General features: G+C 36.6%; 1 protein-coding gene across 1 annotated transcript in view; it reads left to right on the forward strand.

Annotated features, from left to right (window-relative positions):
• Positions 1-20,971, forward strand: part of gcn1 (GCN1 activator of EIF2AK4) — a 187,807-nt gene extending 166,836 nt beyond the window's left edge. The window contains exons 56-58 of the mRNA XM_073055683.1: positions 4,815-4,922; positions 6,813-7,031; positions 20,565-20,971. Of these exons, the coding sequence (XP_072911784.1) occupies positions 4,815-4,922; positions 6,813-7,031; positions 20,565-20,690 (453 nt within the window). The 3' untranslated portion in view covers positions 20,691-20,971. The remainder of the gene's footprint in view (positions 1-4,814; positions 4,923-6,812; positions 7,032-20,564) is intronic.
• The last annotated feature ends 2,894 nt before the right edge of the window (positions 20,972-23,865 follow it).

The raw sequence follows: 23,865 nt of genomic DNA on the forward strand, positions 1-23,865 counted from the left end.
GCATATGCAACCCCCTGCCACAACAGTAACTCAATTTGTTCAGACAATCCAGTTTCTGTTTAGATGTTGCAAATTTGTTCGCTTTCATTCCTGACTGTAACTTAAATGGAAGAGGCTCTTTGAAATGGCCTGTTGATAGCGCCGTTGTTAAATGCTTTCTTGTACAATTCCACAAACTAAACAATCTCTCAGTGCATCGTAAAGCCCATTACCCAACTGACCGACAATGCTCAGGCAACTTCTTCAGTTTTACTTATGATATCTAAAGCATTCTGCTATCAGTAATGGTTTCAGTTCTAAATGTTCCTGTCACAATATCAGCAAAGTTCATTTTGGCTGGCTTGATTGGAGCAGTCAAACTTTTAAGCAAACTCTATGCCTTTAAACCCAATGCACTCAGCAAAACTGGCACTCGTTTCTCATTGGCTGCTTCTGCCTTTTATTTAAACTTGATTTTTTCTCGAACATTTCACTGCACTTCAACAGGTAAATAGTCATCTTGGGTTTGTTTAAAACTTCCTCATTGACACTTATGTTTTTGTAACTCCAAAACATAAAATTAATTGAGAGGAAAACACAGAACTGGGAATGCATAGCTTAGTTTTGTTTTTACTTTAAGTGTGATGTGGTGGCATGATGAATTACGTTACTTTTACATGTAACCCATAATGAATTATGGACAAGAATGCTTAATCAAACATTAAGTTTACATTATTACTGAAATATTAAATATACAACACTTGTGGGTTCTGCATCTGCACTGACCTGGTTGGACAAAATGCTTTCCTTTTGTTTGTTTAGATTCAGTGATCTTTGTTTTTGTTAAATGTTTGCCCTTTTTGCCTTGTCACTGTTTACCCTGTCATCGCGACAGTTGTGGAAAGAGGACCAAAATTCCAGTTCCATTCTCTCTGCTGAATGATGTATATCTTTTCCATCTTCTTGGGTATAAAAAGTGACATTTATGTATAGTATTTAAATACAGCTGATCTGTCTTGTAAAGGTCAATATAATCTTTTGAGTACAAAGCAACAAAATACTGCATTTTTCAAACTTTGCACTTCTAATGAGTGGTTATTTGGCTGGTGTTGGGGATCTGTTGGTTTAACATTATGCTGTTTGTTTCCCTATTAAAATCTTAACTCTGATTTCTCTGCGTTAAGCTCTGGGCACCCATCTGCCCATTCTGCACCATTTTATCAATACCTGAATTTTTTTGCAGGAAAACTTTCATCTCAGCCATTCTTGTTTATCTCTGAAGAACTGTGAAGTGGTGGCAGGGTGGGTGTGGGATGGAAATGTGTATTAGTTGACAGCAGTGTGGTCGTTACTAAAGTACCATTGTCAGTTCAGAACTTCATCAGTTTCAACATTTATAGCAAACACTGTTTGAGATATTATAATGCTCTGATCTGTACATTATATCATGGATGACATTTTAAATTATTTTGATGTTATAGATTATTTTTAAGTAATTTTATTTTTTATTATTTACACAATAGTACATTATTTACAAGGCTTGATTTGCACTATGCAATATTCCCCTTCTAAGTAGATGGTAAGACAACAGCATGTAATTCAGTATAATTACCATGTGAAATAGAAATGGGCCTACTTGCTGGAGTTCAGAAACCTATCAAATTTTGAAAGACCTGGATAGAGTGGATGTGGAGAGGATGTTTCCTATACTGGGGGAGTCCAGGACCAGAGGCCAGGTCTCAGAATAGAAGGATGTTCCTTTAGAACAGAGATGATGAGATTTTCTTTAGCGAGGTGATGGTGAATCTGTGGAATTCATTGCCATGGACAGCTATGGAGGCTGAGTCACTGGGTACATTTAAAGTGGAGGTTGATAGGTTCTTGATTAATAGGAGTGTCAAAGGTTACAGGGAGAATGCAAGAATATAGGGTTGAGAGGAATAATAAATCAGCCATGATGGAATGGCAGGGCAGACTCAATGGGCCAAATGGCCTAATTGTGCTACTGTGTCTTCTGGGCTTAACTAATTAAATTATTTTCCTCCTTAAAAGACCAATACTGTATACTGCTGGGTCTCACTACATGCTGATGAACTGTGAATGGAACTGTATGTTGCAATTGTTAGCTGATATCACAATTTCAGAGAAAAGTTATTGATTCAGAAGCTGAATGTAGTTGGGCAGAAATCTAACCTGTTGTGTGATTACTGCCATTTGGTCAAATGCTGCCTTCTATGACGACTGGGGCTCTTGTCGTTTCTCGAATTCATATTCACCCAGATTTCAGCCAAGTTTGTAATAATTTAGAGCTGAATGCTTATGTTTGAGTCTGAAATAAAATCTGAGTATGCTGGAAATACTATTCGGGTTAGGCGGCGTTTGTGAAGAGAGAAACTGTTTACTGATTCAGGTTGATTTTACAACAGATTTTCTGATGTGCTTGGTGCTGTTCTTAATATTCTGTTTTGCATCCTTGTTGATCCTGACTTGATGACAATGAGCGATGTACCCGCTTAAGGTTACAGGTTATGATCGATGGCTAACCGCGGTTTTGGAGATTACCAAGTGTTAGCTACAAGGTCTTTCTGAACCTATTCCATTCAATAGTCATATTGCTGCTTGATGGGTTGGTTTTCTCTAAAATGAAGATGAAGCTCTATCTCCTCTATCTATCTGTCACTGCTACCAATACTGTTGTGGACAGATGCATCTGCAGCAGATCCAATGGAATTTTCTCCTTGTGTAATCTCTTATCAATTCAACAGTTAAGTCTTCAGGGCTTAGTCATTCATGATGACACTGAGCTATTTTTGATGAAAGACTATAAAATTCTATAAAAACTATTAAATGCAGTGCCTACAGTAAAATTCACTGTTTGAGCTCATTTTCATTAAAAAAAAGCTTATTTAGGCTATGCCTAAACTTTTGTGCATAGTCTAACATTTGAATAGGCCACTAATTAGTCTAAAATCTCTTAATTCTCAGTATCAAAAGGGTAGTCCTGAAGAAGGGTCTCAGCTAAAAAGGTCGACTGCTTATTTGTTTCCATAGATGCTGCCTGACCTGCTGAGTTCCTCCAGCATCTTGTGTGTGCAGTAATGTATTAGCTGCTTTTGGATGTTTTAATGGCATTACATCAGAACTATGTCGAAATGGAAGACTGAGGACTTTCCATCTGCTTTAAGTAGGCATGGTGGATAGATGGGAGAAATACATGACAATTTCTGAAACACAATGTGAACCAACACAATGTGTAAACACGTGAGTGATTGAGGGTGGCCTGCTGTACTGTAAGAGACAATAAAATCACATTGGAACCCATCCCTCCAAATTCTGATTTGAATTTTTACAAAGATTTTATGAAATTACTTAATATTCTTAGAAATTTTTGCTATTTACTTGAGAATTCATAAATGCCAAATAAGCAAGTGTTTTCCTGTGCCATGCATGCTGGAATTGTGGGAAAAAAAAGATTTCTGGAAATAGTCAGCAGGTCAGGCTGCATCTGTGGGAAGGGTAGAGAAAGATTGCTGCATGTCGGTGACTTTTCTTCTCCATTTCTCTTCCCCAAGATGCTGCCCACCCTACTGATTTGTTTACGTTGTTGTTTGTATATCTGCAAAATATGTGGCATGGTAGTGTGGTTATTGTAAAGCTGTTGTAGCATCTGTTTGTACCGCATGAGTTTCTTCTGGGTACTCAATTTTCCTTCCACATACCAAAGATTTGCGGGTTAGTAGGTTAATTGATCACATGGGTATAATTGGGCTTGTTGGGCCAGAAGGGCCTTTCACCATGTTGTATCTCCAAGTAATTAATAAATAAATAATGTTCATGAAGGAGCATTGCTAAGACAGTTTCCCATTTCAGTTCGACTTCCTGTTCCGATGTGTTGATACACAGCCTCCTCTACAGTCATGATGGTGCCACTCTCAGGTTGGAGGAGCAACACCTCATGTTCCGTCTGGGTAGTCTCCAACCTGTTGGCATGAACATCAATTTCTCTAACTTCTGGTAATTTCTGCCCTTCCCTCTTCTTTCCTTTCCAACTTCCCATTTTGCTTCCCCTCTTCTCACCTATCACCTCTGGTGGCCCTCCTCCTCTTTCTCCCATGATCCACTGTCCTCTCCTGTCAGATTTCTCCCCTTTTAGGCTTTTGCCTCTTCTACCTTCTCGCTTCATCCTCCCTCCCCACCCACCTTCTCTCTCATCTGGTTTCATCTAGCATCTGCCAGCTTGTACACCTTCTCACCTCCATATTATTCGGGCTTCTTCCTCCTTCCTTTCCAGTCCTGATGAAGGGTCTTGGCCCAAAATATCTTCTCTTTATTCCTCTGCCTGACCTGCCTTGTTCCTCCAGTTTTTTTTTTGTGTATTGGTCGGGATTTCCAGCATCTGCAGAATCACTTATGTTTACCATCGCTTAACATTTTTTTCCCAGTATTAAGCAATTAATTGCAGCCATTTCCAGGATTATATAAAATGATCTGGTAATGCATGAATTTCCCTGCAACCTTATCCCAAATATACAAATGCTGATCCTAAAGAAAATTCTGCTTGGACATGTTTTGTTTTATTTTGTTCCTTAGACAAAAAGAGACTTCTGCTGTAGCAGATCTGCACTATTTCTAAATACATTAAACTCAGTCTTGAGAACCACTCATTTAAAATGAATCATTACAAGTGTCAAAGTGGGTGTGATTCAATAGTAAGCTGTATAAAGTTGCGTTATAATGACTGTTTCACTGCAGTGAGTATTCAGTTATAATATCTTGAAAATCCAAGTATTCATTTACACCAATAACTCAAACTGAAACCACATTTTGTTTTGTAGATTCCCATCGCTACCAGTGGAATCCGAGCAATGGGGTTCCTGGTGAAACATCAAATACAGACCGAAGGCGGAGTAATATCTCCAAAACTCATCACACTACTGGTGAAGGTAAAACCTAATAAGTCCATTGAAGAATACTCCTCAGTGTTAATGACAAAAGATAGGTAGAAAATGTAACAAGTTTCGGGCTGAAGATACTAAAGCCTGAAAACACATACAACCAGGCTCAACAACAGCTGTATCCTGAAACAATAACAATAAAACAATTGAAAGGCTCTTAGTATGAAAAGATGAACTTGTGAGCTCACAGTGTACCTCATCGTAGTGCTTGCACTTTCTTGTCTGCTTGAACTGCACTTTCTCTAACAGCAACACTATTCTGCATTCTCTTACTGTTTTCCTTGCACTACCTCAATGCATTGTTGTAATAAAATGGATGTCACATAAAACACTGTACCTTGGTCAGTGCATGTGGCAATAATAAACCAATTTACTCAGGCAACATCCATGAAAAGAGGAAAAACTAACTATTTCAAATTAGTGATTCTTGATCAGAAATTGGAAAAAAGTAGTAGATAAAATGAGTTATAGATAAAGAGAAAAAGACAAAGAGAACAGAAGGTCTAAGATGGAGTGGAGAGCAGGAGGAATGAAATTCCCTGTGGAGTTGTCTAGAGTGACAAAAGCTGAAGGACATTGAAGGGCTTGTCTAGAGATCTGTAACTGGAAGGATATTAACAAGAAGAAGAGATAAACTGACCTGAATGGCTGGAATGACCAGTCGCTGGAGATTATTAAATTTATTGTTGGATCTGGAAAGTGTTACATGCCCAGATGGAAAATGAGGTGGTCTTTCTTGAGCTAAACTTTAAGCTTAATGGGACCAGTGTAAAAGGCCAAGAGGGAGCAGTGGGAGGGGGATGGAGAATTAGAGACAGAATGAAGGTGTTCTGCAAAGTGGTTATCCAGGCTGCATTTTCCCCCAGGTGTAGGGGAGGCCACATCATAAGAACCAGATGAAGTGTACTAAATCAGAGGTCAGTGAGTTAGAGTCCTGGATGACAGTTTGGATAGGAAGGTGCTGTGAGAAGAGGAATGGCTATTGGTGGTACTGGATGACTGGACAAGATGAAATGATCTTCCTCAATGCTGAAAGAGGAGGATGGCATATCACATTGCAGAGGACAATCCATTGACAGTGCAAGCTGGTTGGATTGACTTTGAGGGGATGGGGCACTATAAACTTGTCCTGCATGGGAAGGCAATTGGAATGAGCAGTTGTGTTCAAGACAGAAGGAACTATTTCACAAGAATTGGAGTGGGTAGAGCATTCAAATACAATTTAATATGGACAATGAACTTGTATCAAAGTGCTTTATACTTGGAGAGGGGAGGGGAACGATGTGCTATTGTAGATCTCACTCTCTGTGCCCTCTGGACAGATTAATTACAATTCAGAACCTTACTTTCAATGTCTGTTTCACTATGTTAAAAAATATGTATTACCTTGTATGGTTTGTCATTTATAAAGATGACATTTATAAAGATACCAGAAGCCTCAGAAATAACAAACCTCACTCCTACATGATGTGATGTATTAGATTCTAGTTTACTAAATCTAAAACCCAGTAACTGCACTGATTTCCAGAGGTTAAGGACTTTGCTAAGGACAGCTACTAGTACAGAGGAACGAATTGGGTGGAATTTGGGAAGAGAAGGTGTGAAGTATGAACTGGTATTTGAATGAGATTCTTGCTTTCTACATGTGAAAAGAAGCAGGGGGCGTAGATTTAAAGAACAAGACCAAAATGGTTGATGATGGTAGCTGACACTGGGAATTGAGTTTAATAGTGAAGGATAAGATAAAATATCTTTTTGGGATTTTATAATTCATGTAATCTTTTCAACTGATGAATATTAAATATTTAATTTGAAGTGCTCTTGCATAAATAGTTTTTGGTCTATTGATCAATACTTGACACTAATCTTGCCTTGCAGAGTTTACAGAATTCATCAAGTGATGTGAAACTAGTGGCAGAGAAGATGATCTGGTTGTGTACTAAAAACACTTCGAACCCACTCGACCCTCAGATAATCAAACCAATCCTGAAAGCCTTGCTCGATAATACAAAAGACAAAAACACCAGTGTGCGGGCATACAGTGAACAAGCCATTGTCAGCCTGCTGAGGTTAAGGGAAGGAGAGGAGTTGTATCAGGTATGTGGAATGTATTAAATGATTTACCCTCTGTGGAAAGAATATTGTATATTGGAAAGGAATTCTTGCTTGACTTTTGTGAACAAATTAATCTCTTTGTCTTTTGAGAATATTTTAACAGGGTCAGGCATGTGAATTGATCTCGTATATTAGTTTTATCTCCTTTTAGTCAGATTAACTAATTCTTAACTTTGACCAACAGGAATTGACCTTGGAGTATTAGTCTTAAATTGTATACTGTCATGTGGTCCACATGGCATGCTGGTTAAATCATGTCCTTATGGATTCTAGGCTGCGTGGGGGCGAGTGAGCTGCGATAAGATACAGAGGGAGATATCAGTCTTTGACCCTATTGTATTATCACCCCAAATCTGTATTGTTTATGTATTATTAAACTCCAAAAAGCAGGCAAAAATTCTACGCATGGTTACCAACATTTGCATCTTGTAGCAAATCATCAGTAACAAATTTTCAATTTAGTGTGGAGAATCTTTGGTTGGGGTGGGGGCAGATTTAATGGGAATGTGTGGATAATAAAATGGGTTGGGGAAAGATGAATGTAAATAAATAGTCAACATGGACTCACTGGGTTGAAGGGCCTGTTTCCAGCCTCTATCTCTCAGTTACTTGTACAACATCAGAAGTTTGGTGAAGTCAGGTAATCTACCCTGTTGGGGAGGCTAGTCAAAGTATTTGGTTGCATTCCTTCAGGGATTGTCTGAGCAGATCACAAACGCCTACACCATGCTATGATGTCACTGTATTACCACGTGTATCTTCAGTTTTACACCCGTCTCCAAGTACTTTTCTCTAAATTGGCTCCTAATACCCAGGGCCTCATATTTATTTTCTGATTGATGTAATTCATTTGTATGATCAAAAGAATGAGGCAACATTAAATGAATACCAGCTTTACGATTTTGCTCATCACAGTCTCTGGCCTGAAGGAAGGATATACTTGCCTTGGTGTTGGTATGGCACAGTTCACTAGATTGATATCTGCACTGGGAAAATCGTCCCAGAAATAATGAGCAAGTAGGATGAACCTGTACTTGCTGCAGTATGTAAGGATGAAGAAGAAGGAAGATGCTTCCTCTGACCAGGACATTTTGGAATTGGAATGCACAGTTGAGGATGAAAGCCTTTACCATGAAAGGCTGGGATGAGAAATTTCTTGGTAAAATCTTTGGAATTCTCTTTCTTAAAGGCCTGCTGTTGTTTATTCACTGAGTGTACTCAAGTTTGAATCAATAGATCGTGATCTGAAACACAAGGATCGGACAGGAGTATGGTCTCTAGATTACTGAGTGCTGTTATAAGCTCAAAGGGATGTATGACCTGTTCAAGATTCAAGTTTATTTATCATGTGTACATCAAAATATACAGTGAAATGTGTTGATTGTGTTAAAAACCAATATACCAACTTCCGGTAAGATGGCGATTGCTTAGTCACTCCGAACTTTTGCTCCGTTATTCTTCCTACCTTTGCACTATGTGTCTCCCTTCTTAAACCTTAGTTAGGTATTTTATTAGTTCTCTTTTACCTGCCTGCGAACACATCTACCTTATAATGGCTACCAAAAGTACTAAAACCGGGAAAAAGGAAACTTCTACGGCTTTGTCGGCTGACATTCTCGCTGTTCTGGAACAACATCGACAAGATACTTTAATGGATTTTAGAACTGAATTTAGAACTTCTTTCAACCAGCTGAATGCCAAACTGGATCAGATTAATGCTAGAGTGGATGATCATGATGAACATTTATCTCGCATTGACGTAACTTCTGAAAATTTAAAACGCCGTGTTCAATATCTTGAAACTCTCTGCTCCAACCTAGAGGAGAAGAATAGTAAACTTTTTTCCAAAATGGTGGATCTTGAAAATCGGAGCAGACGTTGCAATCTACGAATTCTTGCTTTGCCAGAAGCCACCGAAAAGGGCTCTCCCGTTGAATTTTTTTCCAAGTTTCTCTGTGAGATTTTCGGGAAAGAATTTTTTCCGACTCCACCTGAGCTTGAAAGGGCACACAGGATCTATGTTCCTCGAGCAATTCTGGGTTCCCGTCCACGGCCGATTATTTTATGCTTTCATCAATACCAGGTGAAAAACCGCTTGATGATGGAGGCACGCCGCAGAGGTACTTTTGCCTTTCAAAATATGGTCATTCGTTTTGTGGAGGATTTTGCCCCCCAGGTTCTGAAGATGCGTACTGAGTTTAAAGGTGTAATGAAAGTGCTTTTTGATCGTGGACTCAGACCCTTTCTTCAAAACCCAGCCAATCTCCAAATTACGCTTACTACTGGAGATTATAAGTGGTTTAAATCAGTGAAGGAGGCTGAGGCGTTTGTTGGAAGTCTCCCAGCCACCTCGTCTTCTTCGGAACCGGCCTGACCTTCTAAAATGGTTGAGAAGTACTTCTCGAAGTAAAACTATCTTTTCCGAACTCAGACTTTACTTGAATAATTCAGTCATTATCTATTGAAACTCTAAGGGCTGTAGTCAATCTCTCCCTGGACTTGGTGCATTTTTTTCTAAATACCGTAGATAAGTTTAATGTTTCCCTGCGAACTTTTAGATTTTACCTATGTAATCTATTTTATTTTTGTATAACCTTATCTTTCGAGAACTACAATTGTCTTTAACTTGTTTTGGAGGTTTGGAGTTTTTATTGAAGGCCTCCCTGTTGGTTGATTCATAGTTTAAGTTTTGCTTTTTTTTCTGTAAATTGTTGATAAGGACTCTCTTTGAATTTTATAATCTCCCCTTTTTCTCCCTCCCCTTTTTTTTCTTTTAATCTTTTATAATTTTTCGCGGGTAGGTTAGTTTTAGTTTTCTTCTGATTTTCTTTGTATTAAGCTTTATACTTCTGTTGAAGTTGTTCCTATTTATAATTCTGTTTTCTAGTGCATAAATTAGTTACTATTTGCTATATTATTTATACAGAACTTTTGTTAACGACACAGAACTGGAAGTCATACTTGGGTTAATTTTTTTGGTAGTGCTAGCTGCTTTTTTAGGTAGCCATCTAATTTTGGGTTGCGAGGAGGGGGTGGGTTCTCCAGTTCCAACACTACTCACTGTTTCTTTTGTTTTCCTTTGTTATTCAGGACATGTCTCTGTTTTGATTCTACAGATCTATGTTTACATTTTTGCTCCCAGACTGTTATTGTACTGCTTGATTTTTTATATGCCTGCTGCCTTCTGTGCACTAACAATTGATAATGGTTAATTCACTTAAATTTGTGAGCTGGAATGTAAAGGGACTGAATCATCCTGTTAAAAGAAGGAAGGTCTTCTCCCATATTAAACAACTCAAAGCTGACATTGCTTTCCTTCAAGAAACTCATATTTGTAGTTTTGATCATTCTTGGCTTCTGTCAAAGTGGGCGGGTCAGCATTTTCATTCATCCTTTGCTGCCAAAGCTAGGGGGGGGGGGGGGGTCTCCATCCTTATTAATTCAAATATTCCTTTTGAACTCCATAATAAGATATCTGATACAAATGGCCGTTTTATTATTGTTTCTGGTAAATTATACAATACTAAAGTTGTACTAGCAAACCTGTATGCTCCCAATTTTGATGATGTTAATTTTTTTGAACGTTTTTTCTCCTCGCTACCAGATTTAAACTCATACTCTGTTATACTGGGTGGCGATTTCAATTGTTGGTTAGATCCTAATTTGGATCGATCGTCCTCTGTAACTAGACTACTTACTAAATCTGCCTTAGCTATTCACTCTTTTCTCTCTAATTATGGTATCTCTGATATATGGCGTTTCCTTCATCCCACTGAGAGAGATTACTCTTTTTTTTCACATGTTCACCATACCTTTACTAGAATTGACTACTTTTTACTCGATAATCAACTTATTCCATCTGTCTATTCTTGTGACTATCAGAGTATACTGATTTCTGACCATGCCCCAATTACTTTGTCCTTAAATTTTCCTGGTCTCCCTCAGAGGAATAAACACTGGCGTTTTGACTCGACTTTATTATCGGATGAGGATTTTCTAAAATTTATTAAGGATCAGATAACCTTTTATTTTAACACCAATACATCATCTGAAGTGTCATCCCAGATTGTCTGGGATGCCATGAAAGCATATTTGAGGGGTCAAATAATCTCCTATACAGCAAATCTTATAGAAAGTCATGTGCAGATCGATTAGACCTCATTAATCAGATTAAAGAATTGGATCAACTGTATGCTCAAACTAAGAATCCTGAATTATACAAGAAGCGTGTAGAACTTCAAACTAAATTTAATCTTCTGTCTACTCAACGTGTCGAACGCCAACTTCTTGAAAGTAAGAGTCACCTCTATATTCATGGTGACAAATCTGGTAAATTTCTAGCCAATCAGCTGAGACATTCCAAAGCCAAACAACACATTACAAAGATCCGGAAGGAGAATGGAGACTTTACATCGGATCACTTAGAAATCAATGACGCATTTAAAAATTTCTATTCTCGACTTTATTCCTCTGAATCTTTGAATGACAATATCTCTGTTGATCACTTTTTAAATAATCTGAATGTTCCTTCGCTTTCGTCTGATTTTAAAGCCAAACTTAACGCGCCTATTTCATCAGAAGAAATATCTTTTGTAATTTCTGCATTGTCTTCAGGGAAATCTCCTGGACCTGATGGGTTCCCCATAGAATTTTATAAATCATTCTCTTCACTTCTTTCCCCTCAGTTATTCTCAGTATTATCTGACTCATTTAATTACGGTAAATTGCCACCCTCTTTTAATGAGGCATCTATTATTCTTTTATTAAAAAAGGGTAAAGACCCAACAGAGTGTTCCTCGTATAGGCCGATTTCTTTGCTCAATGTTGATGTTAAAATCTTGGCCAAAGTTTTGGCTTATAGATTAGAAACTGTTATCCCCTCTATTATTTCTGATGATCAAACTGGTATTATTAAAAATCGTCTTCCTTTTTTCAACATTCAGCGTTTATTTAACATTTTATATTCACCTTCAACTGGGATTCCTGAATGTGTTATTCCCCTCGATGCGGAGAAAGCATTTGATCATAAAGATTGGAACTACCTGTTTTGCAGTTTTAGGAAAATTTGACTTCGGTCAAAGTTTTATCTCTTGGATCAAATTGCTGTATTTGTGTCCTACTGCCTCTGTTTTGACTAATTTTCAGAAGTCCCAGTTATTTAACCTCAAACGTGGCACCTGCCAGGGATGCCCTGTAAGTCCCTTTCTCTTTGATTTGGCTATAGAACCTTTGGCGATAGCACTTCGAAATTGTCCTGAATTGACCGGGATTTGGAGAGGGGGTGTTGAGCATAGAGTTTCTCTTTATGCTGATGACTTATTACTTTTTCTTTCAAATCCGTCTACATCCTTACCTCCAATGTTTTCACTTCTTGATCAGTTTAGCCAGTTCTCTGGCTATAAACTTAATTTACATAAGAGCGAACTTTTCCCAATTAATAAAGAAGCACAAGAATTAACATTTTGTGATCTCCCTTTTAAAGTAGTTCATAATCAATTTACTTATCTTGGGATTACAGTCACAAGGAAGTTTAAAGATCTCTTTCGTGAAAATTTTGCCAATCTTTCATATACTATAAAACAGAGTCTGTTACAATGGTCACCTCTATCTATGTCTTTGGTAGGTTGTATCAATGTTGTTAAAATGTATGTTCTCCCTAAACTTTTATATTTATTTCAATCAATCCCAATTTTTATTCCTAAATCTTTTTTTGATTCCTTAGACTCTATTATTTTGTCATATCTGTGGAAGAATAAGCGCTCTAGAATTAATAAAGTTTATCTCCAAAAATCTAAAAAAGAGGGTGGCATGGCTTTACCTAACTTTCGTTTATATTATTGGGCAGCCAATATACGTTGTGCTACCTTTTGGTCTTTTTTCCATGGCCAACCCGTGTGCCCTAATTGGGTGGCAATGGAGTTGAGTTCCACTAAAGATTTATCTATATCTGCACTTCTTGGCTCTGTACTCCCTAGTAGTTTGTCCAGATTAATTGTTAATCCTCTTGTTAGACACACTTTGCGTATATGGGCTCAGTTTAGGAAGTTTTATGGTTTCCATGGTTTTTCCTTTTCTAGCCCTATCTTACATAATCACCTTTTTTTACCTACTACGTATGATTCAGCATTCCATGATTGGTATAAGAAGGGCATTAGACATTTTGAAGATCTTTTTCTTTCTTTCTTTTTAAATCTTTTTATTAATTTTAGGAAAAACATTAGTGAACTATGAATACAAAACATTTGAGAGTACATAAATAATAGTTTAAATAAACAATCAGATATGTAATAATCAATATATAAGGCTTCCCAAACTCATAGTATTAATGTAAAAGAATCGAAAAAGAGAAAAAAAACCCCAACAAAAACTAAAAGAAAACTTTAAAAAAAACTAACCAACATGGGCAATTGCATAATGTTAAATACATACAGTAGTGCCGATAACTCCGAACCTCCATCCAAATAATTAAGGATAATAACAGTAAGGTTTAGGATCAGACCATTTAACTCATATGAAAATGTTGAATAAATGGTCTCCAAGTTTCCTCAAATTTAACTGAAGAATCAAAAACCACACTTCTAATTTTTTCTAAACTCAGGCAAGAAATAGTTTGAGAAAACCACTGAAATACAGTTGGAGGGTTAATTTCTTTCCAATTCAGTAAAATAGATCTTCTAGCCATTAATGTGACAAATGCAATCATTCGTTGAGATGAAGCGGATAGACGATTATTATCTATCATTGGTAAACCAAAAATTGCAGTAAAAGGATGCGGTTGGAGATTAATATTTAAAACTCTTGAGATAATATTAAAAATATCTTTCCAATAATTTTGTAAACAAGGACAGGATCAAAACATATGAGTCAGTGAAGCAACATCAGAATGACATCTGTCACAGGTTGAATTAACATAAGAATAAAATCGAGCCAGTTTATCTTTAGACATGTGAGCTCTATGTACAACCTTAAATTGTATTAGGGCATGTTTAGCACAAATAGAGGACGAATTTACCAATGATAAAAAATTTTCCCATTCCTCAGTAGATATAGGACAATGCAATTCTTCTTGCCATTCCTTCTTAATTTTTCCTGATACATCTGGCTGTACACTCATAATCATATTATAAATAATAGCTACTAAACCCTTTTGACAAGGATTGAGGGCTAAAATTCTTTCTGTAATGTCCAATGGACATTCTTTCGAAAAAGACTTTAATTCATTATACAGAAAATTTCTGACTTGCAAATATCTAAAAAAATGGGTTTTAGGTAAATTATATTTATTAGATAGCTGTTCAAAGGACATAATGTTATCATCCAAAAACAGATCACGAAAACATGTTATACCTTTTGTTTTCCATAAAAGAAAAGCTTGATCTATAGATGAAGGCCGAAAAAAGTAGTTAGATATTATAGGACATGACAGCATAAACTTATTCAAGCCAAAAAATTTATGAAATTGAAACCAAATTCGTAATGTATACTTGACTATAGGATTAGTTATCTGTTTATTCATTTTGAATAATGAAAAAGGAAGTGAAGATCCTAAGATTGAGATCAGTGAAAAATCTTGCACAGATTTACATTCCAAATTTACCCATTGTGGGCAAGCAGCTGTGGTCAATTCTTGTGTCCAGAATATTAAATACCGTATATTAATTGCCCAATAGTAAAATCTTAAGTTTGGTAGAGCCAAGCCGCCCTCCTTCTTAGGCTTCTGTAAATATTTTTTGCCTAGTCTAGGATTTTTGTTCTGCCACAAATAAGAAGATATTTTAGAGTCAACCATATCAAAAAAAGATTTAGGAATAAAAATTGGTAATGCTTGAAATAAATATAAAAATTTAGGTAGTATCATCATCTTAATGGCATTAACTCTGCCTACCAAAGACAAAGATAATGGAGACCACCTATTAACCAGTTGCTTAATTTGATCGATTAAAAGTAGAAAATTAATTTTAAATAAATCTTTATGTTTTTTAGTAATTTTAATACCTAAATAAGTAAAATAATCTGTAACAATTCTATATGGTACATGATTATAAATTGGAACATGCATATTTAATGGAAATAGTTCACTCTTATTAAAATTCAATTTATAACCAGAAAAGTTACTAAATTGAGCGAGCAAAGAAGAAATAGCAGGAATAGATCTTTCAGGGTCAGATATATATAATAACAAGTCATCCGCATATAATGATACCTTATACGTTGTCTCCCCACGGGTAATACCAAAAATATTAGGTGATTCACGAATAGCTATAGCCAAGGGTTCTAAAGCAATGTCAAATAATAAAGGACTTAAAGGACAACCTTGCCTTGTACCACGAAATAGCTGAAAAAAAGGGGATCTTTGATTATTGGTAAAAACCGAAGCTAAGGGTTTATGGTATATTGATTTAATCCATGAAATAAATTTTGAACTAAAATTAAAATGTTGCATTGTATTAAATAAATATGGCCATTCGACTCTATCAAATGCTTTTTTCGGCATCTAAAGAAATGACACATTCTGGTATTTTAGATGAAGAGGTATAAATAATATTAATTAATTTTCTAATATTAAAAGATGAATAGCGATTTTTAATAAATCCAGTCTGATCTTCAGAGATAATTCGAGGTAATATATTTTCTAATCTAATAGCCAAAATTTTACTAAAAATCTTAAAATCCGTATTCAACAAGGATATAGGCCGATAGGATGCGCATTCAGTAGGGTCTTTATCTTTTTTAAGAATTAAAGAAATAGAAGCTTCATAAAAAGATTGTGGTAGTTTACCTATACTTAATGCATCTTTAAAAATTTTACAAAGCCAAGGAGAAAGTGTGGAAGAAAAAGATTTGAAAAATTCTGTAGAAAAACCATCTGGACCAGAAGCTTTACCCGAATTCATTGAAAAAATAGCCTTTTCTATTTCAGACTCCGTAATAGGTGTGTCCAAAAATACACTATCCTCAACAGTTACTTTTGGAATATTCAATTTCCTTAAAAATTCATTTATTATAGAAGAGTCCTTAGTACATTCTGATTGATATAAGGAATTATAAAAATCTTGAAAGGCTTTATTTACCTCTTTGTGATCGATCGTCAAAGTATCATCTTGTTTACGAATCCTAGTAATCTGTCGTTTATCCGAAACAATTTTCAATTGGTTAGCTAGTAATTTACCAGACTTATCTCCATATATATAGAATTGGGCTTTTGATTTAATTAACTGACTTTCAATCGAGGAGGATAATAAGCTATGCTCCATTTGAAGTTCCACTCTTTCTTTATAAAGTTCTTTGCCAGGGGTCATTGAATAAATCTTGTCAATTGCTTTGATTTTATCAACTAGTGTTAATATTTTAGAATTAGTTCGTTTCCTAACTCCAGCAGAATATGAAATAATCTGTCCACGAATATATGCCTTAAAAGTATCCCACAAAGTTCCACTAGAGATCTCTGCTGTAAAATTTGTTGAGAAAAACAAATCAATTTGCTGTTTAATAAAGTTGACAAAGTCAGGATCCTGCAATAAAACAGGATTAAACCTCCAACCTTTAGTATTAATATATGAATCCGTCGTCTTAATAGATAACTTCAAAGGTGCATGATCAGATATGGTAATAGAGTCATATTTACTACCCATAACATCTGTAATTAAATGGTGATCAATGAAAAAGTAATCAATTCTTGAGTAATTATGGTAAACATGGGAAAAGTATGAAAATTCTTTGTCGTTAGGGTGTAAAAAAACGCCAAATTTCACAAATAGCTGAATCAATCATAAAAGAGTTAATGAGAGAAGCCGATTTATTCGAAAGAGTTTGGGTGGGCTTGGATCTGTCCATCAAAAGGTTTAAACAACATTTAAAATCCCCACCCATTATCAATCTGTATTGATTCAAGTTAGGAAAGGATGTAAATAAACATTTTAAAAATTCAGGACAATCAGTATTTGGAGCATAAACATTAATTAAAACAACTTTTTGATTAAAAAGTAGACCAGTAATAAGCAAAAATCTACCTTGCGGATCTGAAATTGTTTCATGATGTATGAAAGAAGTTGATGAATCTATAAAAATAGAAACACCTCTTACTTTGGCCTGCGAATTTGAGTGATACTGGTGGCCCTTCCAAAACCTAAACAACCGTTGACTATCCACCTTCCTTACATGAGTCTCTTGTACAAAAATAACATTAGCATTCATTCTATGGAATACTTTGAATGTTTTTTTCCGTTTGATCAGATGATTTAAACCATTAGTATTCCAAGAAACAAAGTTAATAGTCCTATCCATATTAACAATATTTATTACAATTAACACATAAGTTTGAAAAAAAAGTGAACTCATGAACCCAGAAGAAGGAAGTAAGTTCAAGGAGAAACCGGAAGTCACGGCACTGCGACCATTTTTGTAGTTTCATATAAGCCCATGAAATAAAACTAAGCAGAAAGCAGGCAAAAAGAAAAGAAAAAAGAAAAATCCCCCTCCCTCCACCCTCAAAACCCCAGGAAAAAAGCCAAAAAGAGGCAAGCAAGAAATCTAATACTAAAATTACCCCCGTGTCTCAAGACGGCAACTCAGACATAACAAAGTATAAAAAAAATACAAACAACCCACATTATAAGAAAGGGTTGGTATAACAAAAGTTAAAATATAAAATTAGTATTATAAATGTATATAAACAAAAGGGTTAAAAAAGAATTAAAACGATAAAACCCATAAATGACTTATACTGGATTGGTATTTTAAATGAAAGTTTAGAACTTTCAAACACATCAAAACAGATATGACGTTCCAAGCACTAAAGTCTGTCGGGAAGAAGAAACGACATTTTTTTTTTAAATCTTAATATTTAAATGTTAAGAGTATAAAAAAGCATATATCAGCTTAAAAAGAAAAACAAAAAGGAGAAAAAAAAACCCTAATAAGTTATTTTCAACGCTAATAGATTAGTAATATGGAAAAATAATAAAGTCAAAATAAACCGAGCCAAAAAAAAGCTTTAACCGTATATAAGAAATACATGTAAACCATACCCAAAAAAAACCCAAACATCATTCTGTAACAGATCCAAATCTATAGGCTAAATTACATTAGTCAGCCCGATAGAATGTCATTGTTCCAGAAAACTTTGAGCATCCGCTGGAGATTTAAACAGCCGAAAAGTTCCGTCGTCAAGAGTGACTCTCAAGTGTGCTGGAAATAACAGCGCTTGCTTGCAGCCTTTCTGGTGAAATTTCGACATAACCGATCTAAAAGCCATCTAAAACTTCAGGGCTATAGTCTTCCAGAATGTGAAATTTAAACTCTTGATAGCAAATCATACCCTTTTTTCGAGCCGCCCGAATCAAATGTTCTTTGGTATGAGGGTAATGGATCCGAAGAATTACATGTCGTGGTTTCAAACTTGAATCAGACCGAAAACGGGAAACACGGTGTGCCCGATCGATTACCGGGGGAGAGTCCAGTACCTCTGGACCCAAGACATCCATTAGAAATTTAGAGAAGAAAACGGTAAGATCACCGCTCTCAAATTTTTCCGGAATCCCAATTAATCGAAGATTTTGTCTTCGAGAGCGATTTTCCAAATCAGTAATTTTAACTTTATAACGATCCATCTGTTGAGAAGTCGAAGTTTGCTCTTCTTGTATTTTTTCAATTATACGATCTTTCTTGCGAGCGGCTTCTTCAAGAACCAAAATACTTGCTTGTTGTTTTTGTGATTCCAATGAAAGGGTCTGGAGCTTTTCTTCAACTAATTTCAAACGTTCGTCAAACCGAAAAAACTTTACGGTTATTTTTCTCTCCAGTTCTTCAAATTTGTCTTCTATAAGCTTCACAATTGTTTCTAAAGTTATCGGTTCTTTCGTCTGTTTCGATTCTTTTGCTCTAGACATTTCAGCAAGTTGAGAATAATTCAAATAGTTAAAAAGAAAAATTCTATATGTTTAGACCCCTTTAGAATAAGTATAAGAAGATCCCTTAAGGGGTGTTTGTAGGTTAAAAAGACGTAAAAGGTTTGGAGCAAAGCCTAGAAGCGGTTTACTCCATGAGCGCCATCTTGAGACTCTGTGAAGATCTTTTTATTGATAATCGCTTCGCATCTTTTCAACAGCTCTCTGCTAAGTTCAATCTGCCCAATGCTCATTTTTTTAGATATCTCCAAATTAGACACTTTATTAATCCTTTAATTCCTAACTTCCCTGAAATGCCTGAGAAAAATGTTATGGATTTATTTCTTTCTATTAATCCACTAGGTAAAGGTTTAATATCATTTATTCGTGATAAATTAGCATCCTTATGGCGTGCCCCTGTGGATAAAATTAGAATGGCTTGGGAGCATGATTTAAATATCTCCTTATCTGATGAGACTTGGGATTCGATTCTCAAATCAGTTAATTCAACCTCTCTTTGCGCTCGCCATTGCCTTTTACAGTTTAAGATTGTTCATAGAGCCCATATGTCTAAATCTAAACTATCCCGGTTTTACCCTAACATTAGCCCTCTCTGTGATAAATGCAAAAGGGGCGAGACCTCTCTCATTCATATGTACTGGTTTTGTCCTAGCTTGGAGAAATTTTGGAAAGACGTCTTCATAACATTATCTTGTATTCTGAATCACCACCTAGAACCTAACCCTTTAATTGCTTTGTTCGGTTTTTTGGGTGAGACAGATTTACGGCTGAGTTCGACTAAGTGTCGAATATTATCTTTTGCTTCTCTCCTGGCTAGATGTTTAATCCTTCTTAGATGGAGGGATGTTTCCCCGCCCACGCATGCTCAATGGCTTAATGATATTATGTCCTGCTTAGACCTTGAAAAAATTCATTATTCAGTTCTTAATTCGGATACAAAGTTTCATAGGGTCTGGGGACCTTTTATTGAGTATTTTCATAACCTTCCTCTTAACTAAGGTTTTTTTTTTTGGTCCCTTGCTTTCAGCTCTTTTTTTGTTGGTAGTAGGCATTAATATCTTCTGTTGCTAAGTGTATTTACAGTTTTGGGGTTTTGAATGTCCTGATGTATACTCTCTAGATTGTGTTGTGGTTGGTCTGGAGTTCTTTTTTGTTGCGGGGTTTGGGGAGGATACTAATTTTACATATCTTCAATTTGGGTGCTTTCTCAATTATCTTCTTTCGTATTATATTATTATTGTATGTTTATTTTTGCACTGTATTAATGTTCTTCATTTCGATCTGGGTTTTTGTTATCTGTAGCGATGTAGAAAATGTATTAAAAAAAACTAATTTTTAAAAACCCAATATACCCAAGAGTGTGCTGGGGGCAGCCCACAAATGTTGCCACACATTCTGGCACCAACAGAGCATGTCCATAATGCTCTGAACATAATGAACAATAAAACAACAGTAGCAAACAAACCCCATTCCCTCTTCTACATGTGCTTGCCTTTTCTCTATTTTTTAATCACTTTAGAAATAAATTGCTGTTGAACTCAATAAGATTTGAAAACTCCATGTACTTAAAAATAGTGAAAAGTAAACTTTTTGTTTTCTTTCACCACAGAGTATTTCTAAAATTCTTGATACTGCAAGTTTGGATCTATTGACTGAAAGTTATCGAAGAAGCTTGAAGAAGCTCGCTAGCCAGGCAGACTCAGTGGAACAGGTCGACGACACTATTCTGACATGAAGATATGAATATTTTTGCTGCATAAATTTAAGTGAAAATTCCAATTTTAATTTTGTTTCTGAGTGCAGTCACCATTATAGCAGGCTCTTGGAATCGGACAGGAGACTGTTTTAGTATTGCTGCACTTGGTTTGTGTGAAAACAGAATAGAGATGTTTGTGGTGCCACGACAAAAGTTGCCATTAATGGTAGATCAAGGGACTGCTTATAAAAATCCAGAGAATGACAGCCTTCAGGTTTTCCAGAAAAATAATCATTCAATAAAAACTTCAGCAGGTTGAATGTCTGGTACCCAATTTCTTTTGTGGTTTGTTGTGAATAACTTCTGGGAATTTCTGCAGCTTAATTTTGAATGGAGGCATGTACAAAGACAAATGGGCACAAGCTAGGAACACGTGTGTGTGCATGCACACACAAACACACACTCTCTCTCTCTTTCTTACTTATAGACAGACGTACAGACCGACTTGTGCACAGTCATGTAGATAAGGCTGCTGCAATAGTTGTGATGTTTCCTCTAAGCTTCAGTGACAAGGATTTGAATCCAATTTCAAGCATGGTGTTTATATGTCCTTCTTGTGACCGGGTAGCTACTTCCACATAACAAAGACCTGCTGCTAGTTTAGCTCCTCCAAGGGTAGGTAGGTGAATAAAGAAATAAAAGTTAGTGGGCACATGAAAGAGAATAGATTAAAGCTGGGGTTCGCAATCTCTCTTTCTCCCTGAACCAATACCATTGCAAGGGGTCCATGGGTGCCAGGTTGGAAACCCTTGGATTAAAGGATTACAGGAAAATAACAGAGGGAATGGGATTGTTGGGATTGATCTGCTTGGAGCAAGCTCGGAACTAATGGGCCAAAAGGACTTTTTCTGCATAAGTGAGCATGCAAACCATTGCAAACAATAGTCAGCAAGGAAAGAATAATCCTTGGGATATTTCCCAACTTCTACTTTGCAGTTTCTGTCAACCACAGTGAGATTTGGAGAAGTGATCAATTATTGCTGATGGCTTTGTTGGCTTTTCACAAGAAGTTGATTGTAGTTCTGGTGAACTGAAAAGGCTTAGGCTGTTCTTCCTCAGAGTATTTGCATATGGGAGGAGATTTGATAAAGGTCATGACTAATTTAGATGTAGCCAATCCCTTTAGCAGATGGTTCAGAGCAAGTTTAAATTTGGGTAACATGGGGAAAAGATCTTTTTACTCGGATTGATATGATATGCAATTCATTGAGAGAAGTGAAAGTAATCATTTGGTGCTTTGAAAGGAATTGTATAGGGTAGTGGAGAAAGAATAATTGTGAGGATATAGGGATTGACTGGAAAGTTATGCTAGGTGTTGTGTTGAATGTTCTTCAGTGCCAGAAAAATGTGATGACTGCTTTATAAAATTGAAATTTGGTTGGCAAAGCCCTTATGGAACAACTAGCCTTTCTGCATTCAGGTTGCCAATAGTCCTAAATGGTTTGGGATTTCTGGTATTAAACAGTTAAAATACTAGATGCCAATTTTCCTGTCAGCCAACTGTGAGGCAGTGGAGATGTGACTGTGAATCCCAGATCCATCTCAACAGCTTAAAATGTGGCTGTGATGTAATAACAGAGTTATTACACTATGACTGTGGAGTGATGCTGCTAATGCTCCTCCTCCAACACGTATTACTCCCTTTCCTCTCTGTACATATCCTTATCCTTGACTGGGCCCTCAGCTCATCACAATGCTGGGCCCAGCCCAATCTTTTGGGTCTGAAATCCTGATCCAGGTCCATATCAGCTTTAGACCCAGGATTTCTGTGGACACATATCTGTGACCATATAACATGGTGTAGTGCTTGTGTGCACAGGTTATTATAAAATGTGTTATGGTTCTGGTGGGTATAGGTCATGGAATTGAATAGCACATAAATGAGTACTTTGACCACCATATATATGCCAACCAGTTTGCCTACCTACACCAATCCCATTTGCCCACATGTGCATCACTATGCCGATTCAGTTGTCCAAATGTATCTTAATCAGTGACTGTAACTGATTCCAGAACATCTTCTGTCAGCAAATTCTAGATATTATTTCAAAGTGTGGACAACTCCTGCATACCTGAATCAATGCCCTCATGTTTTGATAGCCCACTCACGAGGAAAAGGTTTTCTTTCATCCTATTTATGCCTTTTTATATCTCAACCCACATCACTCTTGGGAAAATATACCCACCTATCCAATCTCTCCCCGTAATTAAAGTCGTCCATTCCAAGCAAAATCTTGGTGAATAACTTCTGCACTTTCCAGCAAAACCACATCTTTCCCGGAATTTGGCAGCCACTTGAACTACGTGGGCCACTCTATTTTGTAAAGTTGCAACTTAATGTCCCGACTTTTATAGTGATTCCCTGGTCTATGAAGGGAAGTGTGCCATGTGCCGCTTTCAGCACCCTGTATAACTTGCAGAAAATAATGGACCTGATTTTCAATGTCCCACTGTCCACCAACATTCCTGCACCTTACTGTTTACTGTAGACCCCAATTTGACTTCCCAAAATACACCACCTTGCACTTGTTAGAAATAAATATCTGCCACGTCTACCAAAAATGGATATTGTTAAAATTTTAGGGTACATACTGACACTGTAAATTTGCACATTACTGGCAGACAAGATTGTCACTATAATAGCAGTAATAATGGTGTAGAGGACACTCATGAGAGTACTGTACAAGCGGGTACAGGTAATTCACTATAATTGTAGGATGTGGTACTGCTGAATGTATAACCTTAATGGTGAGGAATTACCATTGTAACACTTGGGCAGAGTATTCCTCGGCACAGATCTATTTCAAGAGTCCTTTAAGCATTTCAGACTGTAAGGTAATTTGAATTACCAACCTCTCCCTGGCTGCTGTCCAAATCCAACTCTTATGAAAGACAGGCACAATTTTGGAGATACCCAAACAAAGCTGGTCCTTAGGAAGTACCATAATTTTTCAGGATGGACGAGTGCAAACTGTGTCCAATGTCCTGACAGGGGGCAGGCATGCAAATGGAAAGCAATTCTATAGTTTTTATTGGTTGACTAAGAATGCAGTGGAGTCATACATCCTGACAGGTTCTTGACACCATCAAAACAATTTCACTAGTCCCACTTTGCTATCCCTCCATCCTCCAGTCTCTACCGTACAGGCCAATG

The sequence above is a fragment of the Hemitrygon akajei genome, chromosome 9 (assembly GCF_048418815.1).
Source record: "Hemitrygon akajei chromosome 9, sHemAka1.3, whole genome shotgun sequence".
Classification (NCBI taxonomy): Eukaryota; Metazoa; Chordata; class Chondrichthyes; order Myliobatiformes; family Dasyatidae; genus Hemitrygon; species Hemitrygon akajei.